The 25599-nt window shown below is 42.2% G+C and overlaps 2 protein-coding genes across 6 annotated transcripts in view; both read left to right on the top strand.

Moving 5' to 3' along the window:
• The window catches only part of SLC7A2 (solute carrier family 7 member 2), a 65293-nt gene extending 56355 nt beyond the window's left edge, over nucleotides 1–8938 (top strand). For 4 of the 5 annotated variants that reach the window (XM_057696622.1, XM_057696619.1, XM_057696621.1 and 1 more), the window contains 3 exons: nucleotides 492–658; nucleotides 1418–1526; nucleotides 3693–8938. In XM_057696622.1, the coding sequence (XP_057552605.1) occupies nucleotides 492–658; nucleotides 1418–1526; nucleotides 3693–3889 (473 nt within the window). In that variant the 3' untranslated portion in view covers nucleotides 3890–8938. The remainder of the gene's footprint in view (nucleotides 1–491; nucleotides 659–1417; nucleotides 1527–3692) is intronic. The other variant, XM_057696623.1, reaches the window with a different exon arrangement.
• Nucleotides 8939–18712: 9774 nt separating this feature from the next.
• PDGFRL (platelet derived growth factor receptor like) overlaps nucleotides 18713–25599 on the top strand; it is a 47610-nt gene continuing 40723 nt past the window's right edge. Inside the window, exon 1 of the mRNA XM_057697163.1 lies at nucleotides 18713–18945. Coding sequence (XP_057553146.1) covers nucleotides 18891–18945 — 55 coding nt within the window. The 5' untranslated portion in view covers nucleotides 18713–18890. The remainder of the gene's footprint in view (nucleotides 18946–25599) is intronic.

Raw genomic sequence — 25599 nt, 5'->3', positions numbered from 1 at the left:
CTGAAGGCAGTACGGGTTTCTCGGAGAGCACATGGGAGGGACCCCTAATGCAGATTTGATGCTCAGAGACAGGGGTGGGCAGTGATGTCGCTCTCTGAAATAGGGAGAAGAGGTGCAGATCGTATATTATTTGTTTACATGAACAGTCAGTGTTTACAACAGCTGAACCTGAACAGACTTGCTTTTCCCATCTGAAAAAAGGGAACTAGCCATCCCAGACAACATCCCGTCAGTCCGCGTGATCTCACCCGAGACTCTAGCACGTGGGCAGAAAGACGGCTGGCTTCCAAGGAGTCATGAGTAAACGAGCCGTGTTTCTTCCATCAGGGAGATCAGCCATTTCTTCCCAGAATGAAAATGAATCATCTTAGTATTTGGCGGAGTAGGTGTATAAAGAACTTGATGTCTTAATCAGAATAGACTGTTTGAACGGAGGAGTCTGAATGAAGGGTGAGCGCTGATTGAGTTTTACGAACATGTCACCTTCGCAGCATTTCTCATTTTGGGCCTGAGTGTTCTGACCACGCACGGAGTCCACACTGTTGCCGGACGGGAAGCGTGGAGCCTTGCTCTTCTCGTGCTGTTGCTTCTCCTCTGCGTGGCCATCGTGCTTATCATTTGGAGGCAGCCTCAGAATCAGCAAAAAGTCGCCTTTATGGTACGTGTCATGAGGATTAAGAGATCCTAAATATTATTCACATTTTCTCTGGTACATTAGTTCTTGTGAATTGTTTCTTTAAAAAAAAAAAAGCACTTCTGATAACTTTAACCAGTGAACAAGGGTGTCAGTAACTCTTTGAGGTGTTCCTTTTCGTCTTAAGTATTCTTTTCAAAAACTCGAATGTGCTCCTATCACGTTATTCTATATAAGTAAACAAATTTCTTGTCCGATACTCCAAAGTATCGGAAGAATAACTAGAATATTTTGTTTTAGAAGTTCATTACCCTCCCAGAAAGATTATTTCTACCCAAAGCCCTTCCACTGCAGGTGAAATTATCCTGTCCCATTTGAACTGAGAGCAGCATTCAGCTTAAAGAGGGCTGCCTGGAAGGATCCCCCTGAGATACCATGAGTAGCCAGAGTTCCAGAGGCATGCCCTGTGGATATCTGAACTAAACCAGTAAACTTGAAACTAAACTAAACCCTGAAACCAATTGCATCTTGGTGAGGATGCAGGTGTTAGCAGGCTGGATAAATCCTAAGTTGCTCTGGGCTTCAGTAAACAGTGTGTGGTGCTCCTTTTAGTATTCTCCAGATGAGTGGTTTTTATTCAGGTTGTCCTTTTTGTGAAAATATAAACTTACTGACGCAGTGTGAAAGTATGTATGTCAAATCAGTTGCCACCATGTCAAAATAATTTGGGGAATGTACTTTCAAAAGTTGAGTGTAGTTAAGAAGATACTTTTCCTCCCTTAGGTTCCATTCTTGCCGTTTTTGCCAGCCTTCAGCATCCTGGTGAATATTTACTTGATGGTTCAGTTGAGTGCAGATACATGGATCAGATTTAGCATTTGGATGGCGCTGGGTAGGTCTTTTAATGTTTTTGCTTTCTGAACATGGACTCTCTTTTTCTGCTGTGATTAGAGAAATGCATCCTCTCCTCCTTCTAGAAATAAAGGCTTTTTTTTTTTCCAGTTTCTTCCTTTCCCACTTTTTAGAACATCTGAGTGCTTCATTTTCCAGATGTTTTCCAGATACCTTTTTAAAATTCAATTCTCCCAGTAACCCTGTAAAACTTTATAGGTCCTATTTTTTCTAACTTCTTGAGTGAGTAAAATGAAACCCCCAAAAGTCAAGGGATCTAATTTGCAAATGGCAGCCCTAGAATCTGAGTCTAGAGCCAGTTCCTTCCAGAATACCAGTGGATTTCTGGCAACATTTTGAATAAGCTTATAGCAAGAAATTTCTTTTCTGATACCCAAATGACTTATTATTAGAGCCTTGGGGTGGAATTGGCATTACATAATGTGAGTGAGCTTGTTTATGTCTGTACTGCATTGTTTTTCATCATGACTTCTTCAGTTACCTATGTGAAAATTGACTTAGAAATGAAGAGTTTAACTTTGTTGTAACTAAAGCACTGAGCACCAACTGTCTTTAAAAATGTGGAGTGAAGGAGGTGAAAGGTGAAGCAGTGAGAAATGAGAGCTAAGTCTGCACTGGTTTTGGTGGCCTGAGGAGTTTGAGAGTTTATGCTTTTTGACAGTCCTCCCATTGGCTTAATAAGAATGAATCTCCTTCACTTTTGTGTGTGTATGTGTTTGCTTTGACTATAAATTAACTTAATTTCAATCTCAAGCCACCAACCCACTTGAGTTGATAGGAGACTTGATCTAGTCAGTGTCGCCCATCCGCCCATACTCATACTAGAGTTTTGGCCATATTTGGGGGATCTGACACTGTGCCAAGGTATTGAGGTGGTGCTGCCTTGGGTCAAAGGTTATCCATCCACCCAGGTTACACAAGGGTCTTCTCTCTGTCACTGTGGCCAGCTGTGGTAGGTGGCTCTGTTGCATCAGGGCCAGGATCCAGATGGGAATAACTTGCCAGTCGGCTGTGCCCTCTGGGATGTGCCACAAAGCCATTCCTTTGGGGTCCCGCCACCTCCCCAGGTGCTGCCGGGAAGCTGAGCCCAAACCCTTGGGCACAGGACCAGAGAACTCCCTCCCCTACTCTGAGCCCAGAAGAATCTCTTTGTAATCTGGTGGAGAGCTTCCCCACGCTTCTCGCCTTTCCGTGAGCCATGGCTTCTTTCCTCAAGCTGTAGCTCACTGCGGTCTAATCATGTACCTGACCTTGGTGATGAGCGTGAACTACAGAGTCAGACTCTCCCTGTGTTTCAGTCCACCACTGCCATGTATTAGCCGTGTCACCCAGGCCATGTTACACCCCTGCGCCTCTGCCTCAGCTTCTTTGTAGAATGATGATAACGGTACCTTTATCTGAGGACAGGGAGGGCAGGATCTTCAAACCTCTAAGGACATGAGAGGAAATAGAATCATTCCTAATAACTGGGCATCCCAAAGTACTCACTGGTAGCCTGCTTCCCATCATTTTACATGGTGAAATTATAATGTATTTCACATCAACCCAAAACTCTCAACCGATTTTTAAAAATATAGCTAAAACGCAGCAAAATGCCTACATATCTTGCGAGAATACTTACAACATTTCCCACTGATCCCCAGTCAGCATGGCTGTTAATACACAGTCGCTCTGTACACAGCTACGCACCCTCTCCTGGTGACAGTAACGTGTGTAAGGCTCACCCTCGTCCCTGTTCACACAGGGCATGCTTTCCGAAATAGCAGATTGTGTCTCTGATAACCTGCCACTTGTTTGGGGGGAGGTATTTGAGACTTTTCTCCCCATGTCCTTTTGTTTAAAGTGTCATGTTGAGTGTTGAGAAAGTAAGTATAATTTTTTTCTACATAAACATCTGAAAAACATTTATTGAGAAAAACAGGCATGTAAAGACTGCACATTACAAATGAAGAAGCACATTCTACTGGAAAACTGTTTGTAGGAACCTTTTATAGGATATCCTGTACTCGCATTCTGTCCTTCTAAAATAACACAGGAAAAGAAGGCAAAAGGCCCTATTAAGTTCTGTACTGAATTTTCTATGTACAAACAGCCATTTTCAGACATGCCGAAAACACTGATTTTTTTTTTTTTCCCTCTCTGGAAGGTTTCCTGATTTACTTCGCTTATGGCATTAGACACAGCCTGGAGGGCAACTCAAGGGATGAAGATGGTGATGAAGATATGTATTCAGACAACATTAACGCAGGGACAGAAGAAAAACCTGCCATTCAAGTACATGACCCTCACCAAAGAAACCGGAGTTTACCTTTCATATTCCATGAAAAGACAAGCGAGTGCTAGTACCTGCGGGGCAGAGCTGGTCCACAGTCTTCACGTACATATCCTACATGGAGTGAACCATGACGGATGTCATCATCACGCTAGGTCGTTATGGGTTTGCTGCAGGCACAGTTCACCCTAATTTATACTAACTCACCTGGACAGCAGCTCCTCAGACGGTGGGTTATGCACCTAGGGAAGCCACCCCGAGCTCGCTCCTCAGTGATGAATATCCCCCGAATGGCAGGAGTGTGTGTGCATGTGTTTGTATGTGTTGGGGAATATCAGTGTTGAAAGTTGTTGCTGTTTTGCTGTTATCGTGTGCATGTTCCCCGTGTTGCCCTTAATCAGTAGCATATACTGCACGTACTGAAATGGAGGTAATCACGGAATAGTAGAGTACATTGTGTGTGCCGGGTGTGGTTGGGGAAATAACTGTTGCTTTTCCCTATTAGGCTTTATTAATGTCAGGTTAGAATGCTAAAAATGCATTTACCCATGCTAGTGTCTGTCATTGGTCTGGAGTAAGAGGAGGGGATAGGAAATGAGCCTTTTCTGTAACTTATAAATGCCAGCAGTGAGTTCAGTCCAGATTTTTTCTTCCGTGAGGTATGACAGCTTGCTAAAACTTTAGCCAGTAGGAGTGTTTGTGTCTGCTGTACTGCACAGGGCAGGAGCGGCCTTCTGCGTCACCAGATGGCAGGCACCCCTTTGAACCGCTGTCTTCTTTGAGAACCGTGGTCCTTAAATGTGAGGCCTTCACCTTCTGTGAATGATGTAATGCCCCCTGCCTTGTCCCAGGCTGGTCAGGGGCTTGAGGGAGGTAGTGTGATCTACTTGGGACCCTTAGTGCTAAAAAGTGGAGGTGGTCCCCATGAGCAGGCAGCTCGTGCAAGTGGCAAAGATGAGGATATATTTGAAGATCAGAGTAGACATGTGCTTGGATCAGTAGACCCCAAGCACCCCTATTTTAAAAGTCACTTAAAATAAGCCAATAGAATCTCCGAGATCACACAATTGGTAAAATGATTCATATTTTTTCCATTACTTGATAATCACAGTTCAATTTTTTTTCTAACCCAGTAGCAAATTCTCTCTCTACTAGATGCAAAAAAAGGAAAAGATGAAGGGATATAAGAAAATTCCCCTGTTCTGATTTTGAAGTGCCTATTCAGTTATTAAAGGGCATTTGACCCAATTTGAGGGGTTCGGATCTAATTTGTCTCTGATATTTCTTATGGAAAGATTTAGAGATGTTTTTCTTCCCCCATCCCATAAAGAGTTTAGCACTTTTTATTTCACTTATTTTTAAATGGGCACACTAAAGCTATTGATACAAGCTCTAGTATTCTACAAAAATCTGTCAGTGGTTGCAGAATAGAATATTTTAGTAAAATACATGATTGTTTAAAACCTCAAGCCGAAAAATTAACCAAATTGAATTAAAACCATAGAAACACAATAACCTTTGTATGAGCAAATAATTTGTTTTTAAATGTAAGGTTTTCGTTACTGTATTTTACTTTATAGTGTTCTCTAATAGTGGACTATTTATCTGCAATGTGTTTTGCTTCTCATGAATTACTTTTCTTACAAATAATTAAATGGTTCACTAGATGAGACTAGAGGCTAAACACTTACAAATGTATGGGTTATGTTTCCAGGATAAACATTATCAAGCCCAGGTGACCAGCTTAATCCAAAGGCAAGGAAAACATTTATTTTCTGACAGCTCTACCAAGCGATGTCACTTTATTTTGGTCATTACAAAGCAAGTTATGATTGTTGAGGAGTTTATTGTGATTAAATATCCAATAAACAGGTAGAAGGCCTGGGTTTCTGGCTGCTAGTGTTGTAGCATCTCTGACATAGAACTCAGTACTAACATTCCACAATTTCCCAGGTGCGCATGGTAAAATCTGAAGCCCAGAATTCTTTCAAGCTGCATGTTTTACTGGAGAGGAAGGGTTGGCTATGGGAGGGGTGGAGTATTTCTGTAAGCACTGTGGGCCTACACATACGTCCTTGCTGTTATTGCAGTATACTGAGAAGTCTTTTTTTTCTGCAATCATTCTAGAACAGGCCCTTCACACAGGGAACATGAAGAATTTTGTATGTGAATATTAAACCTTTTACTGTAACAAAGTCAAGAAATTTGTTTAGAACGTGACAGGCAGCTAAAACTGTTATGCTCACTGTGTTCAATTAGGAGCAGAATTTAGTTAAAAATTATTTTTCCACCTTGAAACACTTTACAGACAGAAATGTATATGAAAAGATGCTTTGTCCATGACTATGCTTTTTTTCTGTGAAAACTCTCATGTATGTTCGTATGTATATGTGAGTATATATATACACACATACGTGTGTGTGTGTATTTCAAATATTAGTGTATAAGTCAGCTGGGTTTATGATGGGGTTTGGAAATGATACGGTTGTCTAGATTTAAAAAACCCAACTGATGGAGAAAAAATAATGTTTTACATTGATAGGTATGCTCATGCAAAATTTTTAGGTTTTAAACTATTTTGAAATAATAGCGATTTTATATGTATAATATTTTCTATAGATAGATTCTTAAAGAAAGATATATTTATAATGTTTCTAATATGAAATCACTGAAGTCTAGTACATTATACCAGGTGCTTTATAATCTGAAACAGAGCGGGGGTGGGGGCATTGGGGAATTTCTGTTTATTGTTTCTGCTGCACCTTTTCTGACATTTCTGTCTTGGTTTGTGCTTATTAGGAAAAGCCAGTACTACCAGGTCTTTTACCGCCTCTCTGTTCCTACATCTGAATTTATAACCTTTAAAACAAAATGTTGTTTTTACGTTCTTAGGATTGCGAAAATGTTTTGTATAGATTTTACTAGTAATCAGTCACACTTGTGTAGAGTCCTTTTCAGAAATTAAAAAATACATATATATTCTCTTAGTTGTGATTGAGTAAAAACAGCTTAAATTACTTATCTTTTTTGCACTAGGAAATATGCTCTCTAAACATTTTCAGTGAGAAACTTTAATAATAGCACCTTTATTTTATACTCTTAAAAAAGAAAGCTGATTTGTGAATAAACATACAAAACCATGGCTACCCTACATTTAACAAGGTAGCTATGCAAATCCAAGTTTAAAAAAGTATTTGTGAGAAAACTTCTATTAGAACTTTTGATATATGCTGAAGTACAGTTTATTGCTTAATCACATTTTCCCCAGAGATGAATATCAAGAAAAGACCAAAACATCATTTGGGATGTATACATTAATGAACAACTAACAATGATATCTATATAACTTTACTATGATCAACCACACTTGATGGAAAATATCTTTTTCAGAATTACCTTCCTTTAAAAGACAGGCTCTTGCCTGTCTTCTTTAAATTTTTCTCAATGAAGGATTTTTAAACATTTTTATTTTAAATATTAGCCAAAATATTTTCTAAGTCCTGGGTATTTACAGGTAGATGTTAAAATCTTTTGAATTAGAATTTATATTTACCAACTAATTTTCTAAGTGTATGTGAATGCAGGGAGAATAAGGAAAAGTAATCGCCTGCCAGTGCAGGTAGTGTCAGAGGAAGCAGATTAGTCTTAGCTTTCTTTCCTCTTAGATCAGCATATTCTGAGATTATAAACCACATGATAAAATTGTGCCAAGATTCCAATTCATACCTCCCTGTGATGTTGCTCCTGGTGTTCTCTGTCTGGGTTTCTCCTGATGTGCTTCAAGAGACAGTATAATTCAAACTAAAAATACAATGTCCACAGAATTTTAAAGATTGGGTTTAGAGTGTGCATCATGGAATATTAATATTCACATGATTAGTGTGAGTTTCTTGGGGGGGTGTAATTAACTTGGTTTTTTTGGTTTGTTTTGGTTTTTGACTAGTGCCAAAATAGTGCCTTCTCTGTACATTTTCTATTTACGTTTTCTAACTTGTCCTAAAATATCAAGGGAAAAAGTACCAAAGTTCATGTAGGAACTAATGCCAGCACAGGTCATTTTTCAGACACGTAGATGTGAAAATGAGGTTGCTTGACTTTGTTGTTTAGCTGAGTATTTTTTTTTATCTCCTTGTATAATTATATTTAAACATTTTAAAAACGGCTTTCTGGTTTCTGAATTTGGAGAGGCCTGATCTGTTACTGTTGTGGTTGTTGATTTAGTGGTTGGTTTTTGTAACACTCATTATTGTTTATATGTACCCAGTTTAGTCTTGTTCATTTCAAAATGCATTTTGTTTTGGCTCAACCCCGTTGGCAACCCTGTTTGCTGGGAGCACCATCTTAGCTTTCACTCACCACGGCTGAAGCCACTGCCACAGTCTGTGGCCTCAAAGAGCCTTCGCCGACCACTGACAGCAGCTCCATGGGGATCATAACCAGCACGGTGGGTCAGGCAGGCTGCAAAGTATAAGCGTCTATAGCTACCCTGTTGGGTGGGGTCTTGGGATAACAGGGTCGGATATGAAGTGAAAGACATCACATGAAACTAAAGTAGTCTGGGGTCCTTAATTTCAGCTCCAAATATCCCATGAGTACAAGGTACATGATAAGGACCAAGGAACCTCTGTGACTCATGGAAAGGATGGCTGCTTCCTGGAACTGGCACCATAGGTCCAGGCCCACTGCAGTTTCCGCACCAGCACTAACAGCCTTCAGGAGGAAAGTGCACGGGCCCCGGCTCCACTGGTAAAGAACCTTGTGTCACCAACAGGGCAAGATTCTCTGGCCCGTACCTGGTTGTCAGGCTCATCATCTTTGGTGCCCAATTGTTTCATTGCTTTATTTTGTTACCATTATACTTAATAGAAACTGTTGATAGGGCCTAAAACCCTACAGAAATTCTATGTCTGTAAAAACCAACAGATACATTGGTCTTATGCGAATAGAGTTTTTTTTGTGTAGTAGGTAATTTTAAATTTAAATGTTTTAAATGATAATCAGTGTTCCTTTTTACTTATAAAGTTGGATTATTTTTTAGAATTTGTAATGAATAAAAACTGCTGCTGCTTTGCCACTGTAAAATATGCTTTCTAACATGACCATGTATTTTTAAAATAAATTTTAATACAACTTATAATAGTGTAGTATGCATGTGTATGACACCTACCAAAAGCAGACATTTCACGCTTGTGTAATTTAAACTGCCTTTTTATTTAGGAAGCTTTACAGTTCAGAAGTATATCAGTAGTACAGTCTAAATGGAAACAAATCTATTGTTAAGAATATTTACCCAACAGCTTACCGTATGACTACCAAGTCCTATAAGATAAAAGAGATGTGAAGTATATGTAAAGACGTATACTCAATCCTCATGGCACATTCCAAAAAATATCAGTTGCTCCTGAGACATGCCACCCCAGGACCACACATCTGAGATCCTACCACTTCAACTGCCATTTATTTAGTGGACCAATCGCTTTGACATTGCTTTTGTCTGCAAGAAGCTCCTTGATAGTCTTCTGACCAAATCATAGCTCTTAGTAATTGGTAATCAGCTATGTATAACTAACAGAAATTTTTTTACAGTATAACGAGTAAGTGTTTACCAGCTTCTGCCCCCTTTATCTTTTGATGGGGAGGGAGGAGTCATCGGACGTGGCTCTAAGTTACTTAAAATGGCAAGTCTCCTAAATTAGCTTATTTAATTTTGAAATGTTGTGTATACACTTGATTCCTATTGGTTTTTATAAATTGGAGGGAACATCTTGTTGAATTAAATCAACTTTAGTATCAATTTAGCCTACATTGAAACCCAAGCTAAAACAGCAAGGCATTTCCCAAACAGAAGCCTAAAACCTAATTTATCTAATTGTTGGCTTGGTTAGGATTGTTAACTAGGTTTTGAGGCCCCACCTCTGAGCTGGCACCATGGGATCAGGCTGCAACGTGTGAGCAGCTATAGCTCTCTCTGGTGATGGGGTCTTGGCATGACAAGACCCCCCTTGTCTGGCCTGTGGGTCCAGCCAGGAACCCCTGGAGATAGGAACACCATCTCCTTAGTGTTCTTTAAAGAAGGCCACGGATAGACTTCCATTTTAGGAAGCCAGTGGATTGCTGAGAGACTGTGCTGTTAGGTCCCCATCTGTCTGAGTGGAGTGATTCATTTCATCTCATAAAGTACCTCCAAAAAATTCTCGAAGGACATATTATAACCATTATTGCATTATCTCAACTTGTCTTTTAAAGTAGGTCAAAGTATGGGTGAAACTATCTAGAAAGAAACTCAGCTCAATACTGATTTACTTACTTGAACCTTTCTTAGTAACTGATTCATAGCCAACTCTTAGGTACTTTTAGGTATCAGAATCCTTGTTACTCTCTACTAAGACTGGAGCAGTCAACATGAAGATAGAAACACAAGATAGAGACTGTACTAACCAGGAGAACGATACAGCTCAGGGCAGGGCCAAATCTCCATGATGAAGAGCAAGCTCACTTCTGGGCTCTGCATTCCCTAACCCACGAGTACCACAGCATCGTCATGATTCATTTTCTGGGGTTCCCCAAAGGCTAAGTCTCCAGGTCTCCAGCATCTTCCCCCATCCGCTCACTGATGCCTGATATTTCTTCAAGCAAAAACCAAGGGTTTTACTGTCCTGGTAGAAATCAGAATTAAAATGCCAATATTCTTGGAACATTGACTTAAATTGGCCCAAGTTGTAAGTGACTGACAGACGCTTTTCAAAAAGTGAGCATTTATATCATATATTAACACATATATGCAGAATATAGGAAAATGGTACAAATCAACCGGTTTGCAAGGCAGAAATAGAGACACAGATGTAGAGAACAAACATATGGACACCAAGTGGGGAAAGCAGGGAGGGTTGGGGGGAATGAATTGGGGGATCAGGATTGCCATATATACATTACTAATAAGAAAAAAAATATCAAATTGTACAATTTAAAAATATTCATTTTATTGTATGTCAATTGTATCTCAATAAAAGTTCTCGAAAAAAAAGTGAGCATTTAGAGCAAGTAAGCAGGAGAAAGTGAATAGGCGCAGGACTGTTGAAGTAGGAAGGAGGACACCACTGAGTAAAGAAAAGCGAAGGAAGGAGAGGATGGAGGTTTTTATGTCATTTACATTTTAGCTGAGAACTGTCTGTCATCCCCTAGAGATCTAGAAGCTCTCATAACTAGCCAACACATGGAACATCTTTAAAGCACACCACATCCTGGAGCTAGGAGAGCAATTTCTTTTGCCCCATCTGTTTTAAGTAGACCAAGGTTCTGGTAAGGGAGACTTACCATACCCTATGGTATCTCTTAATGAGTGGCTCTGGGAGCATCAAAAATGTCTAGCATTTGTATTAGAATGAGATTCTCAGCACTATATTTAAAACCACTAAAGTTAGCTCCTGCTCAAACCTCAAAACTTTAATTAAAAAGAAATCATCTTAGTTGTATTACTATAGTTAATGAAGACTAGTTAGAGAAGTGCATTCCTTATTTTGGGGGTGGGTGGGGGTAAATGTCCAAAATAAAGGCTAATTTTTTTCTTTTTTGGCTTACCTAACAAATTCCTAACGTTATTCACCACTTTGGGTGGGGGGAGGGGGGGAGTAGGAGAAGCAGAGAATCAGAGATTTTTCAGAACAAAGTAGTCATAAATAATTACCGTTAAGATCTATAATGAAAATGCTACATGTAAAAGAACTCACAAATAACATCATAATGGATGAACTTTAGCCTTTGGTAACCGCTTCTTATCATCCATCAAATACACACAGTATATCAACTCGTGCTTCTAGAGAAACTTAAAAGAAACGTGCTTTTACAGACCTAAGTCTGCAAGCGCAGCCTGCTCCCCACCCCGGGATCCCACTCACTTCTCTCGCTCTCCCATTTCCTGATTTTTGCTTCTCCTCCTGCTTTTCCCCTTTCCTCTCCAAGTCTCCATTTGTTAAGCCAATGCCAGGGACCGCCACCCTTGCTCTTCAGAGAAACATGTGATGATGCACAGTCTCTCAGATAAAGCTGTGCCTACCAAGTGTAACAGTGGTTCCCCAGACACTGTTTTATTTTAATTTTTAACTGTTTATTTTTTTTTTGACACATACTATGATGTTAGTTTCAGGTATGCAACATAGTGATTCAACATTTAAAGACCCTTTTTAAGAGGCCGTATCTATGTTGTCAGGCTCCTCTTCTCCCACATCAGGTAGTAGCTGATGACTCAGTGAAGCCTTGGACTCCCTATTTGTCCCGTCCCTGAGCCACCCCACGCTTCGTGAGGTTGGGGATCAGTGAACTGCAAACACTAAAGGCCAGTGTAAGAGAGCAGTGGAGGGAGTAGACAGGCATCAGCTAAGAAAGAAAGAAAACGTAGGTGTTGCAGGTTATACGATCATTTATCTAAAAGCCCGAGGTCAACTGAAAACTATTTAGATGAGACTAAGAGGGTCCACTAAGGTGACTAAGAACAAACATACAAAATGTAATCATGCCTTAGGAAACCAGGCTTCAAGTTGTATTTGACTTAGAGCTAAGGCAATGCTTATTTTAATTGGCCAAGAGTGCAGCAATTGTTGGAGAAAGAATGGAAAAGATGAACGCAGAGATTCTAACAATAAAATTCCTTCTCACCTAGAGACAAAGCAGATGGGTTTTTTCAGTGAAATACAACCCATAAAAAATACACCTTGGAAGTTTTATTTTTCAGATTCGGAGTCATCTTGTGATTGTCCCATTCAAGGATAATAAGCCTTGTGACTACCAGCTACATGTCTTGGAAAGCCCCCCTATTTCTGGTAATCCTCACTCCCATCCTAACTGACTGAATTAGTTCCTAGGGCTGCCATAACGAAGTGCCACAGACTGTGTGGCTTAAACAACAGAAGGGTATCTACTCACAGTTCTAGAAGCTAGCACTCGGAGGTTAAGGTGTCAGCAGGATCGTGTCTCCTGAGGCCCAGATCCTTGGCTTTTAGATGACCCTCTTCTCCCTGAATCCTCACACCATCTTCCCTCTGTGTGTGTCTGTATCACAAGTTTCCTCTTCTTATAAGTAATACCAGTGATGTTGGTTTAGGGTCCTCCCTAATGACCACTTTACTACCCCTTTAAAGACCTTATTTCAAAATAGGGTCACGTTCTAAAGTACTAGAGGTTCGGACTTCAACATTACTTTTTTTTATTGAAGTATAGTTGATTTACGACCTTGTGTAAATTTCTGCTATACAGCAAAGTGATTCAGTTATACATATATGTACATTCTTTTTTATATTCTTTTCCATTATGGTTTATCCCAGGATATTGAATAGCAGTTCCCTGTGCTATACAGTAGGACCTGTTGTTTATCCATCCTATATGTAATATTTTGCACCTGCTAATCCCAAACTCCCACTCCATCCCTCCCCCACCCTCCCTCCTCCTTGGCAACCACAAGTCTGTTCTCTATGTCTGTGAAGGACTTCAACATTTAAATCTGGGGGGACACAACTCAGCCCATAACACAGACCTAGGATAAGTTTAGACATGTAAATTTAGCTAAAGTATATGTGATAGAGAAGAGACTTGGGGAAAAGAATTCCAAAATTATTTTCTATATACCAGTTAACCAGTTTCAAAATGTAATGGGGGAAGCCCAGAGATAAACTATGGTCAACTAATCTATGACAAAGGAGGCAAGGATATACAATGGAGAAAACATAGCCTCTTCAATAAGTGGTGCTGGGAAAACTGGACAGCTACATGTAAAAGCATGAAGGTAGAACACTCCCTAACACCATACACAAAAATAAACTCCAAATGGATTAAAGACCTAAATGTAAGGCCAAACACTATAAAACTCCTAGAGGAAAACATAGGAAGAACACTTTTTTTTAAATTTTTATTTATTTATTTATTTATTATTTTTGGGGGGGTACACCAAGTTCAATCATCTGTTTTTATACACATATCCCTGTATTCCCTCCCTCCCTTGACTCCCCCCCCACCCTCCCCATCCCAGTCCTCTAAGGAAGAACACTCTTTGACATAAATCACAGCAAGATCTTTTTTGATCCACCCCCTAGAGTAATGGAAATAAAGACAAAAATAAATAAGTGGGACCTAATGAAACTTCAAAGCTTTTGCACGGCAAAGGAAACTATAAGCAAGACGAAAAGACAACCCTCAGAATGGGAGAAAATATTTGCAAACGAATCAACAAAGGATTAATCTCCAAAATATATAAACAGCTCGTGCAGCTTAATATCAAAAAAACAACCCAATCAAAAAATGGGCAGAAGACCTAAATAGGCATTTCTCTAAAGAAGACATGCAGATGGCCAAGAGGCACATGAAAAGCTGCTCAACATCACTAATTATTAGAGAAATGCAAATCAAAACTACAATGAGGTGTCACCTCACACCAGTTAGAATGGGCATCATCAGAAAAATCTACAAACAGTAAATGCTGGAGAGGGTGTGGAGAAAAGGGAATGCTCTTGCATTGCTGGTGGGAATGTAAATTGATAAAGCCACTATAGAGAATAGTATGGAGGTTCCTTGAAAAACTAAAAACATACTTACCACATGACCCAGCAATCCCACTACTGGGCATATACCCAGAGAACACCATAATTCAAAAAGACACATGCACTCCAGTGTTCATTGCAGCACTATTTACAACAGCCAGGACATGGAAGCAACCTAAATGTCCATCAACAGATAAATGGATAGAAAGGATGTGGTACATATATACAATGGAATATTACTCAGCTGTAAAAAGGAATGAAACTGGGACATTTGTAGAAACATGGATGGACCTAGAGACTGTCATACACAGTGAAGTGAGTCAGAAAGAGAAAAACAAATATCGTATATTAACACATATATGTGGACTATAGAAAAATGGTACAAATCAACCAGTTTGCAAGGCAGAAATAGAGACACAGATGTAGAGAACAAATATAAGGACACCAAGTGGGGAAAGCAGGGAGGGTTGGAGGGGATGAACTGGGGGACTGGGATTGCCATATATACAGTACTAATAAGAAAAAAAATACCAAACTGTACACCCTAAATATATGCAGTTTATTGTATGTTAAAAAAAATGTAATGGGGGAAATTTCATTCATAATAGCAAAACAAATGCATAAGCAAGCAAAAATAACTGTTTAACAATTAGCAAGCAAGACTTACATGGAAAAATATAACTGTGTTTATAACTATATAAGTGCTTAACTATATAACTATACACACACAGGTATACACACACACACACACACACACACACACACTCAGGTAGTCCAAATGTAGCTAAAGTGTATTTGACACAAAATACACTTAAAAATGCAGGCTTGGGATTACAGAATTTCAAAATTGTTGTCCTAATACCAGCATTAACCACTTATAGAATATAATGGGGACATAAAAATAAACTTGAACAAATGGAAATATATATAACATTATGACACATTCCAGGATAGGAAGACAATATTGTAAATATGACCATTCTTCCCCTAAATATAAATTCGATACAATCATAATCAAAACACAAAATTTTTATGGAGGTTGACAAGGTGATTTCAAACTTCATCTGGAAGAGAAAACATACAAGCATAATTAACATAAAATTAATGATGGGGGAATCTCTTGCCCAAACAAATAACAAAACATACTATAAATCAGTGCCAATTAACACAGAGTGGTGTTTCCATAGGTATAAATAAAAGATCAATAGAATAAAATATACAAAACTGAAACAGACCCATGTACGTGTGTAATTTAATACACACTAAAAGTCAGTTTAAAAGGATGGAAAAAGGAGCAATCATTTAACAAATGATAGTGACATTGATCATCCAATTGGAAACATAAAATTAGATTTCTAATTTGTGATACCAAAAACAAAAAATGTTTAAATCTGTTCATATTTAAAGACTAAACATAAACAACAAAATTATAAAAGTTTTAGATGAAAATAAAAAACACGTAATTCGATAATTTGTGGCAGAGAAGGCCTATCTAAGGGGACATAAAACCCAGAAGCCATGAAAAAAATGACTGAAAAATATGACTGCTAAACATTTGTTGTATTTCTTGAAGAAAGGCACCGTTAGCAAAAGTAAAACACAAGCAAAAGATTACAAGAAAATGTCTGCAGTATGTATAACACCCAAGAGATTTTTATCCAGAATATATTAAGATTCTACTATAGTAAGGCAATAAGAAAAAGAACTCAATTTTCAAAAATACTCAATTTTCAAATACAAATGGCTAATAAAAACATGATAAGATGCTTGTCCTCAACAGTAATAAAAGGAATAGGAATTGAAAAAGCATAATGAGATTCCCCCCTCCCAGGTGGTAAAAACTGAATAGATGATCACACGCAGGACTGGTGGGGTGTGAAGAAATGGGTGGGCTGTGTGGGCTGTCAAAGAAAGTAAAACTAGCTATAACTAGGACCAGCTTGGTTGAATTGGCAGCATTAAACAAGAATGTTAAATATCACGGCCTTTGGCTGAATAATTTCTTTTCTCTCTATGTATCTATGCTATAGAAATACTCCTGGGCATAAAGATATACAAATAAGGACAGTTATTGCAGTATTTTTTGTTAAGGAGTTTTTTTTTTTAAAAAAACAACCAAAGTATTAACAGGAGCAAAATTTAAACTACGCTACATCTTTACTATGAAATACTTTATAACTAGAAGGGTCAGGGACGTGGAAGAATATTTTTATTATTTTTATCATTTCCTGTCCTATATGATTCTGTGATGGCTTAAAATATTTCAACGGATTCATTAATTTTGAAAAAAAAGTTCATTTGGAAATAAAACACAGGTGGAGTACCTGAGTGCAACCCTCAATGAACGCCAACCCTCTTCACACGTGGTGCCCTTGGCTCTCTTCCTTATAAACCAGCAGCAGAGGCTCGTGCGAAGCAGCTGCGGGAGGGAGTCTGCGCGGTCCTTGGGTCCCGGGCTCCCAGGGATTCCCAGCGTTCAGGCCAGTCTGCTTTCTGCTTTTAAGGATTCGTTAAAATGTTAGGTGTTTTCTTTTCATGGCTACTTCTAGGGGAGCCACCTCCTCCTCCCGACCCCTGCAAAGGGTGGACCAGACTGTGCGTTCCCTCTCTCCGTGGAAAGGGTTGCAATTCCGTCCCTCTGGTTGCCTGCCACCTTAGCCTAACAGGTAAGTCACAAAGTCCTCGCCCCCAGGCTGGGGAGCCTAAGAGGGGCGGTTGTGTGGTTAGGCGGGCCCTGCTGGGAAGCGTTCACTTCTGAGGGATTTCAACAGCTCACTTGAACCGGTGGAGTGCGGGTTCCACCCAGAGGGCTGTGTCAGACAAAACCTGGGTTACGACTTCCTACCGGTTTGCCTTTGGGCCGCCTCACCCGTACAATGGGGCCGATGCTAACCACCCCGCCTCCCTCGTAGGTGTGTCGTCCATTCGAGGAACGAGACGGGCCTGTTGAGGCGTTTGTGCTCTGTGTGGAACACGGTCCGTTCCTAATACATGAGTATTCCTTTCCAGAAACTGATGGTGGAATACAAAATTTAATAAGACGTATTTCCTGCCCTTGACCTCAGGAGCGTGCAGGGAAAGCAGCACAGGCAGGTTCACCGCTAAATCCTGCGTTTTGTTGTAGCTGCTGCCGGGAAGCATTCGTGCTAGGGAAGCGCTTCGCCCAGCGCGAGGAGGTGAGGTCCGAGCCGAGCCTTGTAGGATGAGTTCGGCCAGGGGTTGGGGGTGGCAAGAAGGCAGGCAGGTGGGAGGAGGAGGTAGGGAACTATGGGGGGGGTGGGGGCAGCGGGAGCAGTGGCCCCGCGTGGTGGCTGGGCCCAGGGCGCTGGAGGGAGTTGTTTGTACGGTGGGCAGCTGCGCGAGAGAGGAAGCTGGGGAGGCCCCCCCGGGGGCTGAGACCTCTGGAGTAGGAGCCTTGCTGGAGCGCCTTTGAAGGGTTTTTACTTGGGTTAGATTTTTTTTTTTAAGAGTTGCATTTGAAGATCAATCTAAGAGCTAGAGAAAGAATGGATTGAGGTCCAAGGAGGAGGGGCAGGGAGACCAACTAGGAGGCTGCGGCCACTAGCTGATGACAGAGGGTAACCTCGTGAGCCAGGGCGGTGAGGGAGGCATGATGGCATAGAGAAGCGGCCTTGATGCACGGTCAGCGTGTGGACTTGAGGGAGAGGGGGTGTAGACGGAACCCCAGGCTTCCAGCCCAGACTGAGAGCCAAGTTGTCAACTTCTCAGAGTCCGCAGAGGAGCCCTGATGGGGTGACTCGCATCTGTTCTCTGGCACAGTCCCTCCTGAACGCTTAACTGAGTCTTATGTAGGGCAGTGGGGGGCTTCTGAACAAAAGAGCAAAGAGAAGTTTCTCCGAAACCTCCGCGGGACACCTGGAAAGGAGCTGGCCTGCCTTCGGCTCCTCGGAAGGCAGAGCAGCCCCCGCACTGGGAGCCCCAGGGCTCTAACGTCTCAGCTGCAAGGGAGACGCCGTGTCCAGCAGGTAGAGGGCTGGGTGCAGAGCCGGGGTCTCGTTAGCGCGAGGGAGAGACCTGCTGGGAATGGAGAGGAATACTGGGGGGGACGCTTCTTACAGAGCATCACGGCTGTGCTTGAGCGGGTAGGGAGAGCGCTGGTGACATTTGGACAATTTTGGTTAACTGTGACCCCCATCAGGGCCCGCAGGATTACGCGGGGACTTCTCGAAGTGGGTGAACTTGGTAAAATGCCGAGGTCTGGGGGAACTCGATGAGTGACTTGCAATTGGCATCTCACCCTCAGCCCTCGCTCCCGGCGCCCGCGCGGGAGAAAGCGCAGCGCTCCACGGCCCCGCCAGGGGGCAGGCGAGGTTACATTACACAGAGAATTAAAAAAAAAAAAATCCCCAAACTTTCCCCCCAAATCCGTGTTCTTCCTCGTGAAACCGAATCCTCCAGCTGTGGCGTCCCAGGCGCCCGCCCCTCGCCTGCCGCCTCCCCCGGCGCCCCTGTCCTCTCCCTGCGCTCTCCGGGCGCCTCGGACCCGCTGTCCCCAGCATCTCTGCCCCCACGCACTGCCCTGAAGATGAAGGTTTGGCTGCTGCTGGGTCTTCTGCTGGTGCACGAAGTGCTGGAGGATGGTGAGTGACTCTGGGTTGGGGGCTCCCTGGCTTGTACCCTGACTTTATCCCGGACCCCCCAGTCCTCGTCGTCCTCCAGTTCTTCCTCTAATTTTAGACCTTCCGAGGCCCGGCCCTGGAGCCCCTCCCTGCTCTGTGCACCTGCCCCCTCCTAGCAGGGTCGCCTTACCTCCCTCTCCCCACCTCCCCTCGGAGCCCCTGGGACGGTGGCAGCTGCCCCGACCCTTCGGATCCCCACCAGAACCGCTCCCGCACGCCTGGAACCCCTCGGCAGCGGGCAAACCGAACATCCCCTGGTCCAGCCCCCAGTGTCAACGTGTCGGCCTGGGAGGTGGCGCGGGGCGGCGGATAGCTTCCACCTCCGCGCGGCGTTCGCCCGGGATCTCTGCTCGTGAGGGCGGGTGCCACCTAAGCGGATCCTTTTGCAAAATTCGAAACGGCCTCCCCCACCCCCTACCCCCCAACCCCCGGCCCATCTGCAGTCCTAGATTTGTTTCATACACCAACGTGGGCTTGAATCCTGCGAGATGTGCCAAAGTCTTAGACCAGATTTTTCTGGGTATTAAACCTTTTCCAAACGACTCAAAAACCCACAGCTGTTACACTTTTTTATCTGATTGGAGGGGAGAAGATGAAGAAAAGGGATGTTTGTACAACATATGGGGGCCCTTGTGCACAGTGCCTTTTTGAATGTGTGCCTGTCCTGGGCCCACCCTGTTACGTAGACTCACAACCACAGGGCCAGACTTTAGTGTGTGTGTGTGTATTGTTATATTTCTATATCTATTATCTACATTTCTGTTGGCATTTAATTGTTGGCTCCATTATTTTTCGACTGGTGTTATATGTACTCTATATTTTGTATTTGGTACATCCTGGTATCCTAAAAACTCCCCTGGAATTCTGCTCTACAGTCACTATTTTTGCTAGTTTGGGTTGAAAAGCAGCTTTTACTGTTATGCAACCTCCCACTGGAGCCAGCTCACCCTGGCCCACATTTTATCCACTACTCAGTCCTGACCAGTTCCTTTCTTTCACATGAAACTAGAAGCATTTGCCAGAAAAATACCACATTCTGGTTTGCAAAGTCCAAAATGGATGTGGGACTTGAAGTTGAATGTGAGACTCCTTATGCCTAGAGCCTTGCTGGATAAAGTGTAGGCAGCACTTTTCCTGGGGGGTGGGGATAGGGTCAGGTCCTCTTTGCCTAGAGAGCAGTTGGCATGACTTCACAGTGTAAAATGCAATATTGCTCCTGACAGGTCCTCCTATGTGATCCCTGAAGTGATGGAAAGGCAGTATTTGGTATCATATTTTTGAACAGGGCAAGAGATGGTCAGACAAAATAATTTCAAATAGCCCATTCACTTGGTTACAGTTCACCCAAGATGCCTTTCGCAAAGGTTCGGGAGGTGGCCTCAGCCTCTGCCTCCTGAATCTCTCCCAGCCAATGTGAGTGCAGACCCTGAGCGTGATTACAAACAACTGCCTGAATCAATTAGCATCTGTTTAAGTCAGATGCAGTCCATACAAACAATATAGATTTATGAGACAATCAGAGAGCGCTGAACATAGACTGAATATTTTATAAGAAATTGATACATTTTAGGTGTGATAATAGAACTGTGGCTTTGTTTTTAAAAGTAAAAAGTAAAAGTAAAATATATAGTCGAAACTATTTGTGAATAAAATAGTAATTAGAAAAGTAAATCTGCTTCAGTAAAGTGTATAAGTTTTTCTAAACCTATTAAGAATGTTTTCTTGGGTTTGGGTTATCAGGTGGCTGGCTGGGACCAGGACCAGGTCACTGAGAGTGGCTTAGGCGGGGAGCCCTTCCAGTACCAGCCTCTGATTGACAGGTCAGGATATGGTGCATTCCTGCGCCATCCCAAAGCACAAATTGCAGACACAGGCCCATGACTCAACTTCTCCCACTGCCTTTCAGTCTTTCTGATCACTTCTACGAGAGGCTTTCTGATAGTAAAAGGATTCCCTGTGAGCGTATAACTGCGTTAACTCAGCAAAGTTCTAAAATGCTTTAATTTTGAGAAGTAATGTTATTTCTTCTCACGAAGAGTGGGAGTTGGAAGGGCATGTCACTCTTGTGGCATGAAAGTGAGGCATGAAAACAGTGAATAAGCAGCCTAAGATCCCACTTAGAGCTGGACGTGGCTCACGACATCTGATTTTCAGCATTTGTATGGAATATGTGCCACTGTGTTTGTTGATACGGTGCTGCTATTTTTACATTAAAGAGTACATCACAGGTACTGACCAACTTTTGTTAGCCACATATTTTTATCCACTGTTGGGAGCAAATGATGAAGTATAAATGTTGATTTGTTACTGCTGTTTTGTCAATCTCATGCCAGACCCTTGATCATTGCTAATTTGATCTTCAGTCTAACATGGGTTTATTTTTCTCCTGTAAAGGTTCTTTTTCTGGGGAAATGAAAGAGGCTCATTATGATGTGAGAGCGACACAGCCAGATCTCTAAGAAAGTAAGGGGAGCGTCACTGACAGTGACCATCTAACCAGGACTCTGTCACTTTCACGATTCAATTTATTCCTTAGAAAAGGAGTAAAAATTAGTTCAGAAAGCCTTATAATGAAAAAAATTGTAAAAACTCTGTTTACGAGCGAAAATAATGAATGTTTCGAAGGACTTAGGATCTTGGTCCACATGTTTGACATACAAAATCATCTCTGATCCTCAGAGCCAAAAAAGAGAAAAGTTTGGGGGCAACAGAGACTGGGCAGTGTGCCCGCCAGAGCAGTGAGAGACGTTCTGAGGGTTGATGGCTGTCCCTGCACAAGCTTGTAAAGCCCTGCCCTGCGGTGCTTGTAGTCTAACGGAGAGGACAGGTAATAAACAAGTAAAGATAACAATTCAGAAACTGATAAGGGGTGTGAAAAATCAATAATCAGGGTGTATTAGTTTCCTAGAACGGCTGTAATCAAGCACAAACTAAGTTCATTCTCACAGTTCTGGAGGCTCTAAGTCTGAAAGCAAGGTGTCAGCAAGGCCATGCCGCTGCTGAGACCTTAGGTCAAATCCTTCCTTGCCTCTTCCTAGTTTTGGCTGACGGCTGGCAAGCCTTAGTGTTCCTTGGCTTGCAGCTGCATCACCCCAATCTCTGCCTCTGTTGTCACTTGGCCATCTTCTCCCTCTTTGTGTTTGTTTGTGTGTGTGTGTTTTGTGTGTCTTCATCTGGCATTTTCCTCTGTGTGTCTCTCTTCTTATAAGGACCCTGGCTTATTGGATTAGAGCCCATCCTAGTGACCTCATCTTAACTTGATTATGTCTGCAAAGATCCTATTTCCAGATAAGATCACATTCACTGGTACCCGGGGTTAGGACTTCAATGTATCTTTTTGGGGACACAATTCAACCTATAAGATAAGGTAAGAGGATGCAGAGGGCTGCTGAGGGCCGTGCACGTGTGGTTTGGATAGGAGAGTCAGAGGCCAGCCAAGGGGGAGGAAGCAGGTGCTGCTTGTCTGAAAGAAGAGCCATGAAGCCAAGGGCACAAGCTTCAAGGTGTCCCAGTGGCAAGTGTAGCTGAAAGAGCATGAGAAGTGAGATGGGAGATGGCATGTAGGGCATGGGAAGACTTAGGGATTTATTCCAATTAGATTAAAGTAACTGGAGGTTCTCAAGTAGAGGAGTACCCATGGTCTGATTTATATTTTCAAAGGTAGGTGTGCTTAGGTAGAAGTTGGGAGCCTGCATAGGGGGATGTTTTAATAGTCTAGGTGAAAGTGGCTTGGTCCAGGATGGCTGCAGTGGATGCAGGAGTAGAGCCTGGGTTTGGGGTCTTTTTTGAGGGCAAAGCCAAGAGGATGTGCTGCTGGATTGGATGTGGCTTTGGAAAGAAAGAAGAGTATCGTGTGTGACACAGAGGTTTACATACTGAGCAGCTGGGAGAATAGAGTTGCCATTTGCTGATAAAGGGACACCAGGAAAGAAGCTGATTTGAAAGGGCATCTAGAGTTCAGTGTGCACATGTCCAATTTGAGATGCCTACTAGCCTTCCAAGTGGAAGTGCTGAGTAAGCGATAGACTATTCAGATCTGGATTTAGAGGCGAAGTGAGGACAGGAACAAGGCAGCTCTCATCATATAAATGCTGTTAGTGCCAAGGGGACTGGGTGAGGCCACTTAGCGATTGTCATTAGAGATTGAGAGGAACTGTGAGGATTCAGCCCTTCGGACTCAGATCAGGCAGGAAGGAAGATGAGGAAGGCTGCCAAACGGACCGAGAACCAAGACAGTGCTGTGTCCTGGGAGCCAAGCAAATACAGCGTTTCAAGAGAGTGGTCATTTTGCAATATGTATAAATATGAGGTCATTACGTTGTTCACCTGAAACGAATATGTTAGTTGAGCTGTCAATTACATCTCAAAAAAAAAAAAAAAAAAAGCATGATGAACTGTGTTCTAATGGATGCTCTGAAAAAAAACAAAAATTCAATCTAAGGTCTGTATCCTGAAGTAGAAGTAGCTAATTCTTAGAAGTTGCTCTTTTAAGAAAACGATATTTTAAGCAGTGATAGGAGGGTATTTTGGAGGGGGGCTCTGGAGGGAGTAGGGAGAGAAAGGCTCTCGCCGTTCTACATTTTCCCCTCCCTGCTGCATTGCTTTCTGAACTTCTCAGATTTGTTCTTGGAAGAGTACATGTGTTCCTATGGGGTGTTTCACGAGGAATGGAAAAAGGAGAGTGGGGTGTCCCAGTTTATACAACTGGTGGGGGGAACCTCTGAGCTACCCAGCAAATTTGTAATGTGGATGTTTTGATGCTGCTCTCGGGTCTGATCTTGCCCCTTAACTGCCCATGGAGAGAAAAAAAAGTCAGCAGCTTCAGGTCTTTGATGTGAATGGCTGTGTTTGCAGGGAGTCCATATCTAAGCCGCTGTCCGTGATTCTTCTCATGAGCTTATTTTCTCCTCCCACACAGTCTGATAGAATTAGAGTGGTTAATAGCCAGGTCACCTTTATTGAATCAGCTTTGACTGCAATCAGTCCTCAGCTGATGCTGAAGAATTGCAGTCCTTTGTCCTGTCCTTCTGGCTGTGCGACATTTACTCATGTGTTTCGGAGATGTTTTTTGATCCCAGCAACTCCTCGCTTGGGGATTGTAATGTATGCCTTGGAAAAGCGTCTCCAGCCCTTCCAGAAGTGTTGTGCCCTCATCCCAGGCATCACGTTCTGTTTGACTTGGAACTCCTTGTCAAAACCCGGGACCTACCAAACAAGGAAAGCACTTAGACAATGGCGCTGTGCGTGAGATTCGTGCAAATAAAGCGAAATGCTGATCTCAAGTGAATTGAAAGAAGTAACAAGAAACAGAGAAGACTGTAGATCTGGTTTTTCACTGCCTTTTTAGTAACCTGGAATGAGCTACTTGGCATCTGTGGTCTCAATTTTTTTCACCTGAAAATTAGGAAGAATAATGAGCTGCTTTGCCTCCATCACAAGTTTACCATGGAGATCACCCTGAGCCATTAAGTGACGACCTCAAAACAACAAGCGGCACCTCGCTAGCGCTTACTTACTGTGAGCCAGAGACTAGTCTCAGTATTTTAAACATATTAACTCATTTAATCCCCACAACAACCCATGAGATAGTCATTATAACCATATAGTTCTCAATTTACAGATGAGGAAACTAAGAGAGAGGGTAACTTCCCAAGATCGCACAGTAAGTTGATAATGACTTTCGGACCTAAAGTCCATAATGACATTTAATGGTTTGTGAATTTTACCATTTATTTCTCCATAAAATATACTGTGCCATAATCTCAAAAATGCAATGGTAATGGACTTTCACTTTTATCCATCTACAATGTAAATTTTTATGTTTTTTTAGGCCTTTGGAAAAAAACTAATTTACTTAGCCTGAAGACTCATATTCTTTTAAAAAGTTAGATATGGGATTTGGGAGTCACTCAATCCTAGGACTTGTCTGTGGGGCCACTTGTCTGGCTCCTTGAACTTAGTGTCATTACTCTCAAACCATGGACCAATTCCACAGTCAGGCAGCTGGACCAACCGATGGGCCTATTTGGTCGAAAGGTCAGATGATTTTTCAGCGATGATCGCACACACCTGAAGCCGTAATAGCCATAATTAGTTAATCGAATGTTCCTGAGTAGCATCACCACACAGGATCTGAGAGCTTAGAATCAGGCAAATTGCATGGGCTGCCTAAATTCCCTAGGATTTACAAGCAGTTGTTGTCATTTCCGATAGCTTGAATTCCTGTTACATGATAAAGAAAACACCAAATTAGACATCAGTCCAGAGGTCCGTGATGCTCATAGGCATGGTATGACTCAAATGCTTGCAGGGCACAGATGACTTGGACAGCGTCAGGGTAGGCTTTTATTTTCTGCCTTAAGAAAAAGACAGTGACTTTACTTATTACAGCACTGAGGCTTATGCTGCACCACCAATGCTGCTGGATTCGTATATTTCTGTGGGTATAAGATGTTCCAAATGATGACCCCGCCCCCACCCACCGCCCTCTGTCGTTAGTACCCTGGGGGTAAATAAACCAAATGTGCAGGGTCTGGGGAAGTCTTGACAAACAGTAGGTTCAACAGCAAGTATTGGGGACTCGCTGTGGAGACAAGGGCTCAAGGGCACAGCTCT

This window comes from Hippopotamus amphibius, chromosome 10 (genome assembly GCF_030028045.1).
Source record: "Hippopotamus amphibius kiboko isolate mHipAmp2 chromosome 10, mHipAmp2.hap2, whole genome shotgun sequence".
In the NCBI taxonomy this organism is placed as follows: domain Eukaryota; kingdom Metazoa; phylum Chordata; class Mammalia; order Artiodactyla; family Hippopotamidae; genus Hippopotamus; species Hippopotamus amphibius.
The sequence above is the reverse complement of the archived record's forward strand: the minus strand, read 5'-3'. Positions and strand labels throughout refer to the sequence as shown.